At 35.9% G+C, this 17,411-nt stretch overlaps 1 protein-coding gene across 1 annotated transcript; it reads right to left on the bottom strand.

The window, feature by feature from the left end:
* Positions 1-2,494: 2,494 nt before the first annotated feature.
* ZCRB1 (zinc finger CCHC-type and RNA binding motif containing 1) lies at positions 2,495-17,365 on the bottom strand. Its single transcript, XM_024740455.1, has 8 exons — positions 17,192-17,365; positions 16,059-16,144; positions 12,956-12,984; positions 7,194-7,305; positions 6,736-6,843; positions 4,010-4,122; positions 3,826-3,901; positions 2,495-3,012 (listed from the first exon to the last, which is right to left on the bottom strand). Exons 2-8 carry the CDS (start codon positions 16,140-16,142, stop codon positions 2,881-2,883), a joined length of 654 nt encoding a protein of 217 aa, XP_024596223.1. The 5' UTR covers positions 16,143-16,144; positions 17,192-17,365; the 3' UTR covers positions 2,495-2,880.
* Between the last annotated feature and the right edge of the window lie 46 nt (positions 17,366-17,411).

Here is a 17,411-nt window from a genome sequence, read left to right on the forward strand (position 1 = left end):
GTCAGATTTTTAAAGCCAGAATTCCTCAGCTCCTCCAGGCTCCTTTCTTTGGTCTAGTCATTTGGATTTCTGCTGTTTGAGGACTTCCTCAAACACTTGTTGATGCTGATATGTCTGTTCATTATTTGAACGTGGAGCGCTTAAAAGCTGATCAGAAGCATATACCACCACCACCACCTTGGGTATATCAACTTGAAGGACTTTATTGTTGGACTGACCTCTTTTTAGGGCCCAAATTTCCAGTGTATATGTCTTTTCTCCTGGGAAGGAACGACATTTCCCCTGCTCGAGGTGAAATGAACTTATCTTAGAGTGTTTTGGACGTTGGCAGGGGAAGGAGACTGCAGTTATCATGGTTCAGCATGACTGGCGGGTGGCAGGAAGGGTCCTGGTGGCTTAACTGCTCTTTACACAAAAACTTTAACCAGCTATGTTTGTATATTTGTTTGTGTGGTAAAATATACATAAAATTTACCATTTTAGGGCTTCCCTGGTGGTGCAGTGGTTGAGAGTCCGCCTGCCGATGCAGGGGACACGGGTTCGTGCCCCGGTCCAGGAAGATCCCACATGCTGTGGAGCGGCTGGGCCCGTGAGCCATGGCCGCTGAGCCTGCAAGTCCGGAGCCTGTGCTCCGCAAGGGAGAGGCCACAACAGTGAGAGGCCCACGTACCGCAGGAAAAAAAAAAAAAAAATTACCATTTTAACCGTTTTTAAGTATACAATTCAGTGGCATTAAGTACATTCACAACGCTGTGTAACCACCACCACTGTCTGCACCTAAAACATTTTCATCATCCTCAACAAAAATTCTGTACCCATTAAACAATAACAATCCCTTCCCCCTTCCTCCCAGTCCCTGGTAACCTCGATTCTACTCTATCAATTTACCTAATGTAGGTACCTCGTATAAGTAGAATTATACAATATTTGTCCTTTGGCGTTGTTTGTACCTTTTTATTTTTCAGAGAACTCAGGTTAAGTAAATGGCCTCAGGCCATCAACTCTAAGTGGAAACGTGGCCACAGAAACCTAGGTATGTCAGTCAAGAGACTATAGTCTTAACTGCTATGCCATTACTACCTTAGTTGTTGACTTTCCCATCCATATGCATGTATGTATCCATACACAGCAGGTATTTTGCACTTGCCATTAAATCCATAATGTTTTTCCATCCCATTAGGAATTCTCTGAAACATTTTAATGCTTTCTAATAATCATTTTGTATGTATCATGCTTTATCTTTTGTTGATATTTAACTATTTGTGTTCTGAATTTTAAATAACAATATATACCTTTGTACATAAATATTTGTATTTCTGACTAGAACCCTAGGATAAAAGAGAATGTTGTTTCTAGTTCAAACAATAGAACATACTTAATAGTTGATACTTGTTAAATTACCCTTCAGAAATTAGCCAGTATATAATACAGGTATTCTTATGACATCTTCATCACCACTAATTTTTTTAATTAGGTAAAAAAAAAACTAATGTCCTACTAGTTGAATAGAATCTTTGATAAAATATTTTCATTTACTATTTTAAATTTTCTATATATTGTTTATGTCACTAGCTCATTCTCTATTCTGTTTTAAGGTATTCATATAAACTTTTCTGTATTTTGTGGCATGTTTTTTCCCAATTTTTTTCTTTGCTTTAAATTTGATGAATTAATGGGTGAAACAGAAAATAGAGTCCAGGATTCAACCTTTTTGTCTGGTTTCCTCACTGAGATCTAGAAGATATTTTGCTGGTAAGGGGTTAACACTTTCATTGCCTTTATAGTTTTCAAAGTGGAAATATTTTTATTGCTTTTAGCAATTAAGAAACTAATAAATAGATGTTCTTTTAAAAAGCATTCAATAGTACAGAAATAGAGAAAGTAGAAAATTAAAGGCTCCATAATCCCGTTCCCATATATCCATCTGCAAACGGTATGGGAAGCTTCAGTCATAAATACAAAGAAATATAATACATGAAAAAAACAAGGCAATTATTAACTCTAGGAAAAATGTAATCATAGCACACTCATTAGCTCTGAAGTGAACAGTATTTCAATGGTCCTAAAATAAAAACAATAAAATATGGATTTAACCAAAAATTTTAACGTAGCCATGTTGGGAAGGTGGAGGAGGGCAGAGGGGAGTATAGGAGATTGAAAAGTCTTCCTTCGTCCTTTTATGGATTAAGTGGCAGAAATATATGTATTTTATTTAGCAAGATGTATGTACATGTGAAAAGGCACAAATATAGAAGTTGGCTGTTTTTGGGGAGTGGAACTTTGTGCCAAAGGACAAATTACTGCTCTTTGGTTACAAACCTTTGAGAGCTACTTTACTTTAAATTTTATGGGTAATTACAATGTATCCAGATTGGGATAAAGGTAAAAGAAATAAGATGACAAAAACACCTACATTTAAAAATAAAATTCTCTTGAGAAAATTTTATTAACATTAATCACAATAAATCATTCAACCTTTTCAGTCTTTAAGAGGTTTTTGTTTTAAAGATGAAATTTATTTCAAAAGTCCTCAAATAAGCCAATCATGAATAAACTTTTATAATGAACTTCTCAAACAAATCTTTTTACTTATCTACCTTTTTTCTCGGGATGACAATAGCATTATTATGACAGTATTAAGTTTTCTTTTTTATTCAAATGAACTGTTTTCAAGATTAATGATTATTAGCAAATCTTGATGCAAGATAAACATACTTTAAAATTACTTTTCAATTTCCTATGAACTATTTTAAAGTAAAAAACTATTTGGTACTAAGTGTTCTTATGTTCAAATTCTAAAAGTAATCTTTAGTCCCAATGGAACTTGATATTCCAAGATTTAAAAAATTTTTTAATGATATTGACATAATATATATAATTTTAATCACTAAGTTCCTCCTCATCACTGAAATATGTGCTTTTCTTTATCCTTGGGCGTCTTGAATCATCTGATGTTGAGGGACCCCCTGAACTGGGTTTCCATTTTTTTTGTTCTTCTTCAATTTTGGCTTGCTGTAATGTGGTTCGGAAAACAAACAAAACAAAATCAGGAATCTGTTTAATATTATTTACAGTCCATTGATTCAAAATATGGCAAAACATACATCACAAGTGCCAGCACTCTCTACCCTCCTAGCCCGTGCAGACAGTTCTACTCCATTAAGATGCCATTTCCCCTACCCCCAAGTTTTGTCCCAGTCTTACCATGTTAATCAAAATTATTTTAGACAAGTTCTACTAATTAACAGGCATATGAAATGAAGCCTACTTGTCATCCCTGTTGGATGTGGGAATGTTACATAAAATACATTAGTTAACTAAAAGGAAAAAATAAATTGATGTATGCATTTACGATTTATCAACTACATTAAAACAAAATAAGTGGTTCTATAAAATCAGGAAGTTATACACCCTTCTTCAAAAAATGTTTCGTATACTTGTATTAGGATATTTAATGGTCAAAAATATGTTTTTGGTTTTGTTTTAAAATGAAGCTTCTTTTAAAACAGTATCTTCGATTTAGTAAAATCTTTTCCATTGGGCTAAATTCACTTGAATCAAATAGTTCTGTTCAATTCTATAATGAGAACAGATTAAGACAGTAAAAGTGTTGTGGGGCCCTTAAAATCTAGAAAGAACCGATAGGCACTTTTCCACCACACTGTTCTAAAGACCTTAAAGAAAAAGCCTATCTCCTAAAGTTTAGGGGCAAAGGGGAAGACAGAGGTTGCCATCAGGAGATGATTAATAAAGTAAGCAAGGAATATAAAACTATTAACTCAAGGCAGCTATGGCATGGTGCCTTAGAAAAGAACTATTTAGTACCTGGAAAGCTATGGCCTGACTGAGGCTGTCAAGAGCAGGATCTTCCCCTTCATCATCACTTTCTTCTACTTCTTCACTAAATTATTAAAAAAAAAAATCAGAATGCACTTAAAAAATCAGAATGCACTTAGGAAAAAGACAGAAGCTACATAATAATGCATTTGCTAAGAGTGGCTATACATACATTCCTTCTTCTGGTTCAGGAATTTTCTTTTTTTTCTTTTTCTCTTTCTTCTTTGGAGGTTCACGTTCTCCAAGCATATTTTTAGGACAGGCATAACTTAAGTGTCCACTTTCCTTTTGTTTCCCATTAAAAAGGAAAGGAGAAATATTAAATTTGTTGTGTTATTAACAGAAACTTGGTGGTTCCTTAAGACTAAAATGTTTTATAACTTAAGAAAGAATATTGTCACACAGGGGCCTCCCTGGTGGCACAGTGGTTAAGAATCCACCTGCCAGTGCAGGGGACACGGGTTTGAGCCCTGGTCCGGGAAGATCCCACATGCTGCAGAGCAACTAAGCCCGTGCGCCACAGCTACTGAGCCCGCAAGCCACAACTACTGAGCCTGCAAGCCACAACTACTGAAGCCCGTGTACCTAGAGCCCATGCTCCACAACAAGAAGCCACTGCAATGAGAAGCCCACGCACCACAACGAAGAGTAGCCCCTGCTCGCCGCAACTAGAGAAAGCCCGCGCACAGCAACAAAGACCCAACACAGCCAAAAATAAATAAATAAATAAATAAAAAGAATATTGTCACACAGGGAATATACACAAAGAAATTAAAACCCATTACTTTAATATTTAGAAGGAAGAGATTATGATATTATAACTCCCAATAAGAAAGTATTTTAGTCGTTTCACTAAGAGTAAAAGAAGTTTTCTTCCTTCAAACATTTTAAATCTGAAGATTCAGGATATAAAATAATTCAAAATTTAAATGGACAATCTACCTTAGTTGTAAAAATTTTAAGTTATTATGATAAAATGGGGACAAAACTATTCCTAACTTCCAAGATGTTGCTGAACATTTTCTTTTAAAAACAAATGGAAAATTTAAAGTCTTCCTCACTTTTCCTATCAATTAATTTAATTTTGCTTCTTTCATATCTAGACTACACCTGCACTGTCCACTTATGGTGCCACTAGCTATAATTCTCTTGTGGTTACTGAGAACCTGTCTGAATTGATACATACTGGATTGTGAAGGCAGTATGAAAAAAGAATGTAAAATATTATAATTAAAAAAAATTTTAATTCCATAATTCAAATGAAAATATATTAAGTTTTTACCCTGTTTACTTTTTTTAATGTGGCTATTAGAACATTTATAATTAAATCTGTGGTTGCATATGTTTGTATTTGACAGTGCTGGACTAGCCATAACATTATAATGAGCCATAACATGGTTTGAGTTGTAAAATGAGACAATGAATCTGTGTATTAGCTTACCAAAATACCTTCAGAAGTAATATGTGAGAATGAGGGTGTGTGGAGAGGCTGAGCCAGGATTATAACAACAGAAGAGAAAAATAATCATGCTTTTCAAGTATATTTTACAAAGCATCAAATAGACTGTGTATTTTGTATACCTGGGGACACGGCTGAACCTAAGGTGTTATTGTTAATGAACTCCTGAGAGGATGTACTTAGAGAACCATTTTTCAAACTGTTTTTGGAATAATGGTATACCAAAAACTGTTAACATATGCCATACAAAAAATATGGCGGCAGGGGTTTAATAGTGAAATAGCTTTGGGAAAAATCAGGCTAAAATAAACGTAAACAGATTTTTGTGGGGGGATGTTTTAAGAAATATTATAATGTACTAAGTATAATATGACAAATCTATGGATCCATAAACCAAAAAGACAGATTAACAGATTCATCCAGGAGTTCTCAGAAAATTTAATATTTACTGTGAATATGTGGATATATACTTATTTATCTGACCATAACAACTCCACCCTCCTTTCCTTTCTTTTTTTTCTTTTTTATGATGGACTCTGGAACACAGGTTTTGAAACATTAACTTAGGTGTCAGAATCATAAAAATTTACAGAATGTACCCAGTGTCTTGCTTGCTTTCTCTTTCCGTCCATCCATCCATCTGTCTATTCACCCACCCATCTGCTGTATATGTATATATTTTTGAGGGGGAGTGAGTGGCACTGGGGAAAGGACCCCAACACATTTCCTTCTATTTTCCATATGATCATGTAGCCAGGACAATGTCTCTCAGTAATCTTCTTTTCAGTAGAAAGCTCCCCATTAACCTCTGGATCCTGCTTTTTAGTATATATAAAGACATTTTAGAAATAGGCAGCAACAGACCCAGACTGAAATTCTCTTGATACAATTATGGGCCTTGGGCAAAGTTGTGTTGTGGCTATACATCTCTCCTAATCACCCAAAGTTTAAATGGATAACAACAGATGATGAGAACTAGATAAGAAAATCTGGGTATAGTTCAGCTCCTGAACTATCAGCAATACAAACAGGGGGGAAAACTTTTCAAAACAATATCCCATAGAGGATGGGTCATATCATAATGTTTTTACTGATTTGTGATTCTTAATCATTGGCAAAATATTATAGAAACACAAAAATTTATGGGTCACTAAAATCTTTCAGACAATAATGTAAGTAATTAGTCTTAAACTTTTTAATCTAACAACTTTCAAAGGTTTGGAAACTGGAGAAAATACCACCCTATATTACCCAACTCAGGTTAACTTTACATATAACATTTCAATTGAGTTTACTTACATGAGTCTAGAGTCCCAAAGTAAAACTTTCATAACCCGATTTTAGCCATCCAGAAGTCTTGGAGAACACAAACAAAACACTGATGTGAAAAATACCTTCAAGTAAACTATGGAAAATTATACTGTTTTAGGTTTACTCACCCCACATTCATAACACTTAGATTTATCAAAGTAGTTTCGTCTTCGGATGAACTCAGCTGCTCTTCCATTGTCAATAGCAATGCTTGCTTTTATCACTCTACCGAATAACTAGAACAGAGAAAAATGCACATGCAATAGGATGTATTTCACTGAAACCTAAAACTACAGTTATTGGATCCCATTTCCTCAAACCTTCAATTCCATTTTATTTTTTAGATTATTTTAGCAATTGCCCACTTAGGTGTGACAAATTCTTTCCTATAGAATAGACTTTTATTCCTTATATTCTACCACTGTTTTGGGAACCCAGTACAGTTTTGACCTCTTTTCTGTACGTTAAATACCCTCAGGACCTACTGATATCCATCAGACTCGACTATCCCCTCATCCCCACATTTTTAGCCTGGATAAGCACAAAGGCTTTTGGTTAAAAACCTTGTTGGGAATGAATGGCTTACCTGTTTGTTGTTTATTGCCCTGGTACAGTTTTGTGCAGAGTCTTTATCCAAAAATAAAATAAATGCAACCCCTTTACTCTTCCTGGTATCTTTATCTTTCATTATAGTAACCCTTAAAGCATAAACAAATAGCCAGTTAAAAATAATGAGGCAGCAATAAACAACATATATGAATAAATACTTGAAAAACTCAAGTGGTCAAAAAGGGTTAATAAAACATTTATAGAGTAAGCGAGGAAATTAATATATTTGACAAATAGCTAACTCTTCAAAGTCATGGGATATCAAGAAGAATGGAAATGGGAAAGTGTGATACTGATTTCACACAAGTGAACACAGCTATGATTAGGAGTATCTGATAAATCTAACATTAGTCAGAGTTGAAGGATGTAGAGATTAGAGACAATGGAATCTTGAGGAGTAAGCATAATTCCTCTTCTCTACTGACTCCCTCACTCTGCAGGCAAAAACAAAACAAAACAAAACTGAGATGTTCTCTTCTACCCAAAAAGTAAAGTGATTTACTCAAATTATTTTTTTCTAGGTGTTAGAACATAACTATAATCTTAATATTCTTTTAAGGAATCTCCACTTCTGTGCTTCTTAGCCATACTACCCAAGGTACGTAAGTGGTAGGGATGGTCGTAAGAGCACAGAGCCTGTTCTTTTTCCTGATGCTTTACCCATCCCTAGTCCTGTGGTCCTCGCTCATCATATGTCATTAAATACAGTTTAAGAAAATATTCAACAGGGCTCTTTGGAGAAATGGCTGACTCCAAGGCTGGGATAGGGTATGTACAAGATGAACTTGGAACATCTTGCTATGTCAGAAAGGAAGTACTGGGGCTTCCCTGGTGGCACAGTGGTTGGGAATCCGCCTGCCAATGCAGGGAACACGGGTTCAAGCCCTGGTCCGGGAGGATCCCACATGCCGCGGAGCGGCTAAGCCCGTGCGCCACAACTACTGAGCCTGCGCTCTAGAGCCCATGAGCCTCAACTACTGAGGCCCACACACCTAGAGCCCGTGCTCTGCAACAAGAGAAGCCACCGCAACGAGAAGCCTGCGTACTGCAACAAAGAGTAGCCCCCGCTCGCCGCAACTAGAGAAAGCCCGCGTGCAACAACAAAGACCCAACTTAGCCAAAAATAAATAAATTAATTAATTAAAAAAAAAAAAAAGAAAGGGAGTACTTGAAAAAAATAGTGATGATAGGGCATGGCACAAGAACAGAGAAGCCAGTTGGAGGGAGCACCCATTGGCCAAATCTAGGACAGTCTGTGTACCAAAATAATTAAATACAGTAATGAATTATAAACCACATAAAAAAGGAATTCATAAGTCCACACTGATAATAAATAAAAGGGGGAGAAAGGAGAGCTACTGAATGCCAAAGGATGACTGGTGAATGTATAGGGAGTGCTAGAGTTGGAAAATCACCATTTGAAACAATCATAGTACTGGATCAGTCAAGAATTATCAACAAATGCTATGTCTAAAATGAAATTTTTATGTGTAATAGGAAGTTTGCATTGTCTCAAGAGTGTCTCCCACTGACTGGTTCTTAGCTGCAAAAGGGAAAAAAAGTAATTATACAGTGGAGAAGTTGGTTAACGTCTTGACTGGGTGATCAAAATTAATATCACTAATGAGGGACAGATGCATGCTGTATGAATCCAGATGTGACACCCTCAGAACACATCACCTATAGAGTATACCACCCAAGAATACATAACCACCACATAATCATGAGGCAACATCAGGAAAACACAAAATGAGGGGGAAAAAAGGTGGGTTAGAGCTATATTATTTATAAATGTTCCAGATTAAAGGAGGCTAAAAAGATAGGACAGTTAAAATAACACCTAACTCTAGACTGGATTCTGTACTAGAGGCAAAAAATTCTATGTGGGACATTATTGGGTCAAGTGACAAAACTGGAACATGGATGACTGAGTCAACAAAAGTACTGTATCAGGATAAATTTATGAGTTTGGTAACTGTACTGTGGTTATATAACATATAACGCTATTGTATTTGTAGGAAATACACACTGAAGTGTTTAGGAGTAAAGGGTGATGATGTTTATAACAGCCTCAAATGACTCACAAAAACAAACTGTGTATGTATACACATAGATATATATAAACATACTCATATACACACACACACACACATACATGCACACACATTGGGGAGAGAGTGCAAATGATAAAGTAACTGGGGATAAAATGTTAATAAGTCAATCTGGGCAAGGGATATTTTGATGTTCTTTGTACTATTTTTGTAAGTTATAAATTTGAAATTATTTCCAAATAGCAAAAAACTTGAGACAAAGCTCTAAGACAAAGCTTAATAATTTTCTAAACAGTGAATTAACAGGAAAACAGACGAGAGAACATGAATGAGTAAATAAACAGAAATTTGATCTAGTATTACATTTCACATATGAAAATTTATTTTATTTGGATTTGGGATTAGGTGCCTATAGAGTCATTGGAATGAAATTGGTAAAAAGATGCCACGATATTAAGAAAAGTGATGTCTTATTAAAAAAATATAAGTTACAATAATTTAGGGAAAAATGGGCAACTAAAATGGTTTACTTTCTCAAAAGGCTGCATCTGTTTATTCACTGGGCTTAGAAGGAAGGAAGAGAAGTCAAGCACTCGATGCAGCTCAAGTTTACGCTGGTTTTCTTCAAAGCCACACCAGTTAGCATAAACAGGAAAGTTTTTAACCAATTTTGAAAGAAGTATAAAGTAAGATAGTTACTTTAACTTTTAAAAAATTTCATAATGTTTGTGATGGTCAGTTAAAGTCATAAATCATTTTTTTTGAAAGTACTATTTGGAAGTGTTAGCTTTCTAAGTCATACTCAGTTAATGATCTCTTTCATCTGTCCTCTCTTTTCCATTCCCACTGCTTTTTTTCTTGTCCACGGTGGCATTACTGTTTCCATAATCTATTCTTACTGGTTCCCTTGGTGTTAATTTATGCTCATATGCTAGTGGAAAAGTCTTCTACTTGAGGAATAAATAAAATCACTTATTCCTTTGCTCAAAAATCTTTGGTTCTTCAAGTTGCCTATTCTTTGGTCCAGCAATCAATATCCTTCATGATTATGGCTGCCATTCCTTCATCTTTCACTGCTCCTCACTTGTAAACTATAAGGTCTAGCTACAAGAAGGCACTCAGTGTTCATGAAGCATGGCCTGAACTTCCCCTAAACTGGTGCTCTGTTCATGTTGCTTCTATCCGCTTTCAAATCTCAATGTTTTGCCCATTAAAATTTCACTCCTTCTTCAGGGTTCAGAATGTATCAGTTCTTAACTGGAAATAATTTCTTCTCCTTTCCTTTCTGCTTGTCTCCACTGAAATCTCTGTATAAACAATGCCTCATCTCCCCTATTCAAAAAATTTATTTTTGCAGTAATAACAAATCTTCATGTTTGGATACATGTGATGGAATTTTTACTCTATTATTTGCCAGGCACCTCTCTAAGCTTTATCTATAAAATGTTCCTTTCATCTCACCTATTTTGATATAAAAATCTTCTTTAAGGTTGTCTCTGTAACCCCTATTAATCCTACCTCAATATGTTAAAACAGAAAGACAGATACATATGGGAAAGCAGTTTCTCAAAAGCGTGCATCCATTTGTTTGTTCATGTGGCCATTCAGTCTTTCCATTAGCCTCAAGCACAGGTACTAAGCACTGGCAGTAGGATAGGTTTTTATCCTCAGGAAAAGGCTTATAGTCTAGAGGTGGAGAAAGACCTATAAACCAATTAAAATACATTATTTTGATAGAGGTACCTTCTACGGTAACAGAAAAATAATTACATCAAGGATTTAAAAAGACAAACCTAGGATGATCCCCATGTCTCTAGCATGGGAAAAAAGCTAGACAGTGGTACCATTTCCTGATATAAGGTAGATGATGTACTCATTTTAGCACATGAAGTGAAGCAGACACTATTCTGGGAAACCTGGGTGTCATCCATAACAGCTCCTTCTCGCTCACCCAACCCTTACATACAAAGTGAGTATATCATTAAGTATTACCCATTTTCCTGCCTAATGATCTCTCAAATCTGACCAATCTTTACCTCTCTACCTGTATCATCTTAGTCCAAATTTCTCCCCTGGGCTATTGTTATATCTTTTGACTGGTCTCCCTGCACCTGCTCTTGTTCCCCTCCAATCCAATCTCTACACTGAAGCTGGATGGAATAAGCTTCTAAAAATTCAAATCATGTCACTCCCTCATTTAAAATTATTTAATGGATTCTTGGTACCCTTAGAGGAACCTGCTTCCATCTCTGGACCCGTCTTGTGCTTTCTCCCTCTTGCTCACTCATCTCAAGTCACACTGGCCTTCTTTCTGTTTCTTGATCTCGCTTTATTTTCTCTTTATTTTCTCTTGCCACAGGGCCTTTGCACAAGCAAGTCCCTCTACCTGAAATGTTCCTCCCATTCTTTTAACCTACTTAACTCTTACTCAGCCTCTAGGTTTCAACTCAAAGGATAATGACTTAGATAAATCTACCCTGACTCTCTAGACTAGATCAGGTCTTCCCTGTTTACAGGTGCTTATAACTCTGTGTCTAACTTCATAGCATTCTCATGGTTTATAATTATGTATTTGTACAGAAATTCATTCAGCGATTCTGACAGGGAAAAATCAAGAAAAGGTAAAGGTTAAAGGAATAGGCTGGAATCAAACTATTGGATTCAAACCTTGGCTCCACTGCTAACCAGCAATATGATTTTAGGTAGCACAAAACTGTGTGCTTCAGTTTTGTCATTTATAATATCAAGATAATAACAGTAGCTACCTTAAAAGGTAGTTGTGAGACTTTAATGAGATAATTTATGTAAAGATATTAGAACAATGCATAGCGTATTTATGTATTCATTGTTACATATCATCATTATTAGTGTTCTGATTGATAATGATCACTGTTTGAAATTCTGAAGACCTAGTAGCATTTTTGATTATTTTTTAATAGAGAAGTAAGTTTAAAAGAAGTTAACCTCAGGATGCAGATGAACTTCAACTGTTTAACTTCATTTATCAAAGCTAAAAGAAAAACAACTAGGCAAGATAAATATGCTTTAAATGCTTGGGATTTTAAATACGACTTTAAATTTATACCAGAACATATTATTAGTTGTAAGATAGAATAACACTATCTTGCTTTTACTTTACACTCTCATTAACCCTGCATTGTTCAAGAGTCAACTATGTTTGTTTTTATATTCTATTTGTTTGACAAATAATAATCCATTTATAGTATACTTGATAACATACCTCCTAGTACCTAAAATATATATTTAATCGGAGCCTTTCACTTATGTCTTATGTTGGATAACAGGATCAGTTTTAGTTCTTAGTAATATAGTACAAAATTATATTATTTAAATAAATTAGGCCATATAAAGGAATACCATGAAATCATTAAATACAAGGATGTATCTATATAGTACATGGAAAAATATTTACAATATAATGTCAAGTTAAAAAAAAGACAACAAAATTGCATGTATAGAATTGTCTTTTAAAACTTTTCTATAGATACTTATGTATATTAAAAAATTACTGAAATATACATAAAATGTTAACAGTAGTATTTTAATTTCTTTTTTATATCAAATATCTGTTTTATAAGAAATAGTAAATCTACTTCCATTAAGAAAATAATGGAGAAGTAAATTCTGATAGACTTTTAAATGAAGTTTCAAAATCTGATATACTTACTTTACAACTTTGCCATACTTGGAAAATATCTGAAACAAAAGACCACATAATAATTTGCAATTTAATTTAAAATCATAAAAGAACATTAAATTTTTAGGCTGTATATACTGACCACATTGTTTGTTGTAGTTTATGAAAATTTTTAGCCTCTGGTCTATAAGGTAAGCCATCGACGATATATTTTTTTAGTGACTAGCATAATCCTCTTTTTTGGCTACTGGTGTCACAGGTATTTGCCTTAGTTCCTAAATTTCTGACAAAAGAGTGCATACAGAGAGAAAAAAAACACTCTTCATGTGTGGTAGATTGAAGGCACACACATTGCACAGCTGAGTGTTCCTGTGGTATATCCATGACAACTATCAACCCCACCATAGCTCCAGAGAAACCCTGTGCTTCAGCTATCAATGTTGTGGAATATCACTGTTCCTGGCCTACCCCCCAGCCCCCCACTCCATCAAGCAATCACTATGTCAGAAGACAAATCCTTACATAGACTGTTCATAAAACAAAAAAGCTTCTATAATGAAAAATCCATTCCCATCAGTCTCCTTCTGCCCACCCTAATATGTTGGTGGTACTTTACAGTTGGCCCTTTCTTCCCTTTTACATCTACATCTTCACTCTAAGCAATCTTATCTACTTCTACTGTTTCAGCCAGTCCTATTTATTATATAATGCTTGGTACAAAAGTCCTTCAGAATACATTAATGTATGTAATCAGTAATAATAAATGCTTGAGTACTATAAGTTGTGTAACCATGGAACATAGTATAACTGGATTGCAGTGCTAGTAATACTGAATTCTGAAGACCAAAAAGACAGTTTTCTCTCTTTTCTTTTTTTTTTTTGTGGTTTGCCTTTCATTTTCTTTCTTTTTTTAAAAGAATTTACTTTATTGCAGTATAGTTGATTTACAATGTTGTGTTAGTTTCTGGTGTACAGCAAAGTGTATATGTATATATACACACATATACGTGTGTGTATATATATATATATATATATATATATACACACACACACACACATACTCTTTTTCATTTTTTTTCCATTATGGTTTATTACAGAATATTGAATACAGTTCCCTGTGCCATACAGTAGGACCTTGTTGTTTATCCATTCTGTATATAATAGTTTGCATCTGCTAATCCCAAACTCCCAATCCATCCCTTCCCCACCACTCCTCCCCCTTGGCAACCACAAGTCTGTTTTCTATGGCTGTGAGTCTGTTTCTATTTTGTAGATAAGTTCATTTGTGTCATATTTTAGATTCCACATATAAGTGATATCATACAGTATTTGTCTCTCTTTCTCACTTACTTCACTTAGTATGATAATCTCTGGGTCCATACATGTTGCTGCAGATGGCAGTATTTCATTCTTTTCTATGGCTGAGTAGTATTCCATTGTGTGTGTGTGTGTGTGTGTGTGTGTGTGTGTGTGTGTATGTATGTATGTATGTATATCTATCTATCTCACATCTTCTTTATCCATTCATCTGTTGATGGACATATAGGTTATTTCCATGTCTTGGCTATTGTGAATAGTGCTGCTATGAACACAGAGGTGCATGTCTCGTTTCAAATTATAGTTTTTTCTGGACATATGCCCAGCACTGGGATTGCAGGATCATATGGCAACTCTACTTTTAGTTTTATGAGGAACCTCCATATTGTTTTCCGTAGTGATTGCACCAATTTACATTCCCACCAACAACGTAGGAGGGTTCCCTTTTCTCCACACCCTCTCCAGCATTTATTGTTTGTGGACTTTTTAACGATGGTCATTCTGACCAGTGTGGGGTGGTACCTCGTTGTAGTTCTGATTTGCACTTCTCTAATAATTAGCTATGTTTAGCATCTTTTCATGTGCCTATTGGCCATCTGTATGAAAGACAGTTTTCTACGTAACATTTCTAATGGCTTCTCATTTCATTCAGAGTCCTTACCATTATCTATGCAAGCCCTATAAGGCACCCCTGAATGGGCTTACCTCTGATTGCCCCTCCTCTTCTCTCCACTTTATTTACTCTGTCTGCCTGAAATGCTTGTCCCCCCTAGACATCTGCATAGCTGCCTCTTACTTCCTTCATGTCTTAATCGAAAGTCACCTTCCTAAAGTAAAATTTCACCATTTAATAACCCTCCTTTCCTGCTTTATTTTTTCTCCTTAGCACCTAACACCTTAGTATTAACTTAGTATCTAACAAATAACATCATTTAAATTTTTTATATTTCAAATTGTTTCTCTGCCTTGCTACATTGTGAGTGCCAAAAGGGATTTTCATCTTTTTGTTCACTGATGTGTACCTAGTACTTGTAAGTGGTCCTTGGCATATAGTAAGTGTTCAATAAAAAGAGATGTCTCTATTTGGATACAAGGAAGGACAATAAAGTTTGTTTTCTTCTCTGTCTGAGACTCAAGCTATGTCAATTAATTAATCGAGTACTATGTATCACCTATGCAGCATCTCTCTACTGTACTTAACATCTACCTAAAGCAGCAGAGAAAAGAGGGCACACTTGTAGATACGACTCATGTCATTCCTTCCAGTCCCTCTCAACCACCCATCTGCAGGACAGGCACAGAAGGAAATTTTGTTCTCTGTAAGGTAACAAGGTGAAAGAAGATGTTGGAAGGGATTTTTTTCTCCTCCAGTCACCCCTATCCTGAACTGAAAACAAACTTTATTAAACTGTTAAGTTTTTGCCACATATATAAATTAAGATATACTTTCAGGATTGGAGGATTAGGAAAGGGATCTGTTTTGCTTCCATCAGCCCTTCCTCCAAAACCTCCACCCCACTACCAGTTTCAAAAGCCAAGTAAGCAAGGAGGAAAAATCAGCATCATTATGCTAGTAGTGGCTTCTGTGTTTATAAAAAACTTGTTATCCTCTATAAAGCACTGGGAATTCTCTTTGGAAATTACAAGTGTCTAATTTTTTTCACTTATGTTTACCATAGAGGTCTTTGGTATTAATGATTTAAGTGCATTGTAATGTATTTATTATGAATTTTGCCTAAGAGAACTGTTTGATTAAGCTACATTTGTATCTCAAATAGAGAATTCAGTGGATAACAATACTAATACAAAAACTTACCCGGTATAAGTCATTGTTGGTCAGGGAAAAGGGCAGGTTGGATACATACACTGTGCTTTTACTTGGGGCCAATCCACCACTCATTTCTAAAAAACAAACAAACAAACAAACCCAGAAGCAATTTAAACCAGGTATTCTTCATTCCAAGTAAAACCAATACTATAGGCAAGTGACAAATTTATATACTTTCCTTCTTAGTAATACTCAGGAACATTGACTCCAGCTGGGTGAATTAAGGAATTCCTTTTCTCCAGACACCACTTAAAAGAGTTTTCTGGTCCTTCTTTCAAGTAGATTCTTTACACTAACCCCTTTCAGTGATGGAATATGGTGTGAATGGAGAGGTGGGTTTCAAACAGATGAAGGAAAAACTCTGAGGCTACTCTTAACCTCCCCTCAGGCTGAGAGCAAGAAAGTGTTTTCACATATACCTAATACCCTGCCTACCCACGTGAGAAAGAGCCTGGGAGCTCAGAAAGAAACTTAGCTGTTGATTTTCACCAATTTGCCTGGGTAACTTTTTGGTTGTCTTAACATTTTTCTCTGGAGCGGTGCTAAGAGGAAATTTTAGCCTCACATTTTGACGATGTAAATAAAGTTCTTTCAAATCTCTAATTTTGCATATTATTGCTAAATTATGAAATGATACATTTCATTATTGGAATAGTTTTCAGGGCCCTGAAGGGTATTGACCTGTATATATATTTTTCAGTTTACAAATATAATCTGTAATTCATTTTCATACCGTATATTGCAAAGTCAGCAAATTATCTCTGAAAATTATATCAGACTCAATCAACCAAGTTCAAATTTTCGATTTAAAAAGTGCGTGTGGTGTATTTACGATCACAAATGTCAAAATATAGATTCTAAGGCGTGCCAGTTCGCGATGTAATGGGAAAACCGCTTGATACTTGGGATGTATTGGGGGACAACTTCATCGACAGGTCGCTTTTTAAAAGCTTCCAACTGAAACTCTTCACACGTTAGTCGTTCTGGTGAGAATGCGAGGGCAGGGAAAAGTAAAGGTCCTGGAATAAAAAGGGTGGCGGGAGAGAGGGGCAAATGTTTCCGGCAGCTGGGTCTGGGGAGGAGCCCGCAGGGAGAAAGGCCGCAGCTGGGTAGTCGTTTACCTTCAGGTGGGGCAGGCCCGGGAGACTAGAAGAGCGCGAGCCCTCAGCTCGCTCGGGGCTCAACCCCGACAGTTCGTCGCCCCTTGCAGCTGGCTTGGCATCACGGGTCCTGGGAAGGGTCAGGAGCCTGCAACAAGAAGTTAGCAGCAGTGCCTCTTCCAGGATGTCCTTTGACCCAAGCCCCGGAGGCGGGTCTAGGGGCGGGCGCTTTTGCCGACGT

Source organism: Neophocaena asiaeorientalis, unplaced genomic scaffold (assembly GCF_003031525.2).
Source record: "Neophocaena asiaeorientalis asiaeorientalis breed wild unplaced genomic scaffold, Neophocaena_asiaeorientalis_V1.1 scaffold340, whole genome shotgun sequence".
NCBI lineage: Eukaryota > Metazoa > Chordata > Mammalia > Artiodactyla > Phocoenidae > Neophocaena > Neophocaena asiaeorientalis.

What these genes read in the sequence shown, in the direction of transcription:
- ZCRB1 (XM_024740455.1), bottom strand. Translation starts at nt 16,142, where the DNA reads ATGAGTGGTGGATTGGCCCCAAGTAAAAGCACAGTGTATGTATCCAAC. An exon ending in CCAACAATGACTTATACCGG is followed by an intron (nt 12,985 to 16,058) that starts GTAAGTTTTTGT and finishes CTTTTGTTTCAG; the next exon opens with ATATTTTCCAAGTATGGCAA. An exon ending in CCTGAACCAGAAGAAGGAAT is followed by an intron (nt 3,902 to 4,009) that starts GTATGTATAGCC and finishes TTAATAATTTAG; the next exon opens with TGAAGAAGTAGAAGAAAGTG.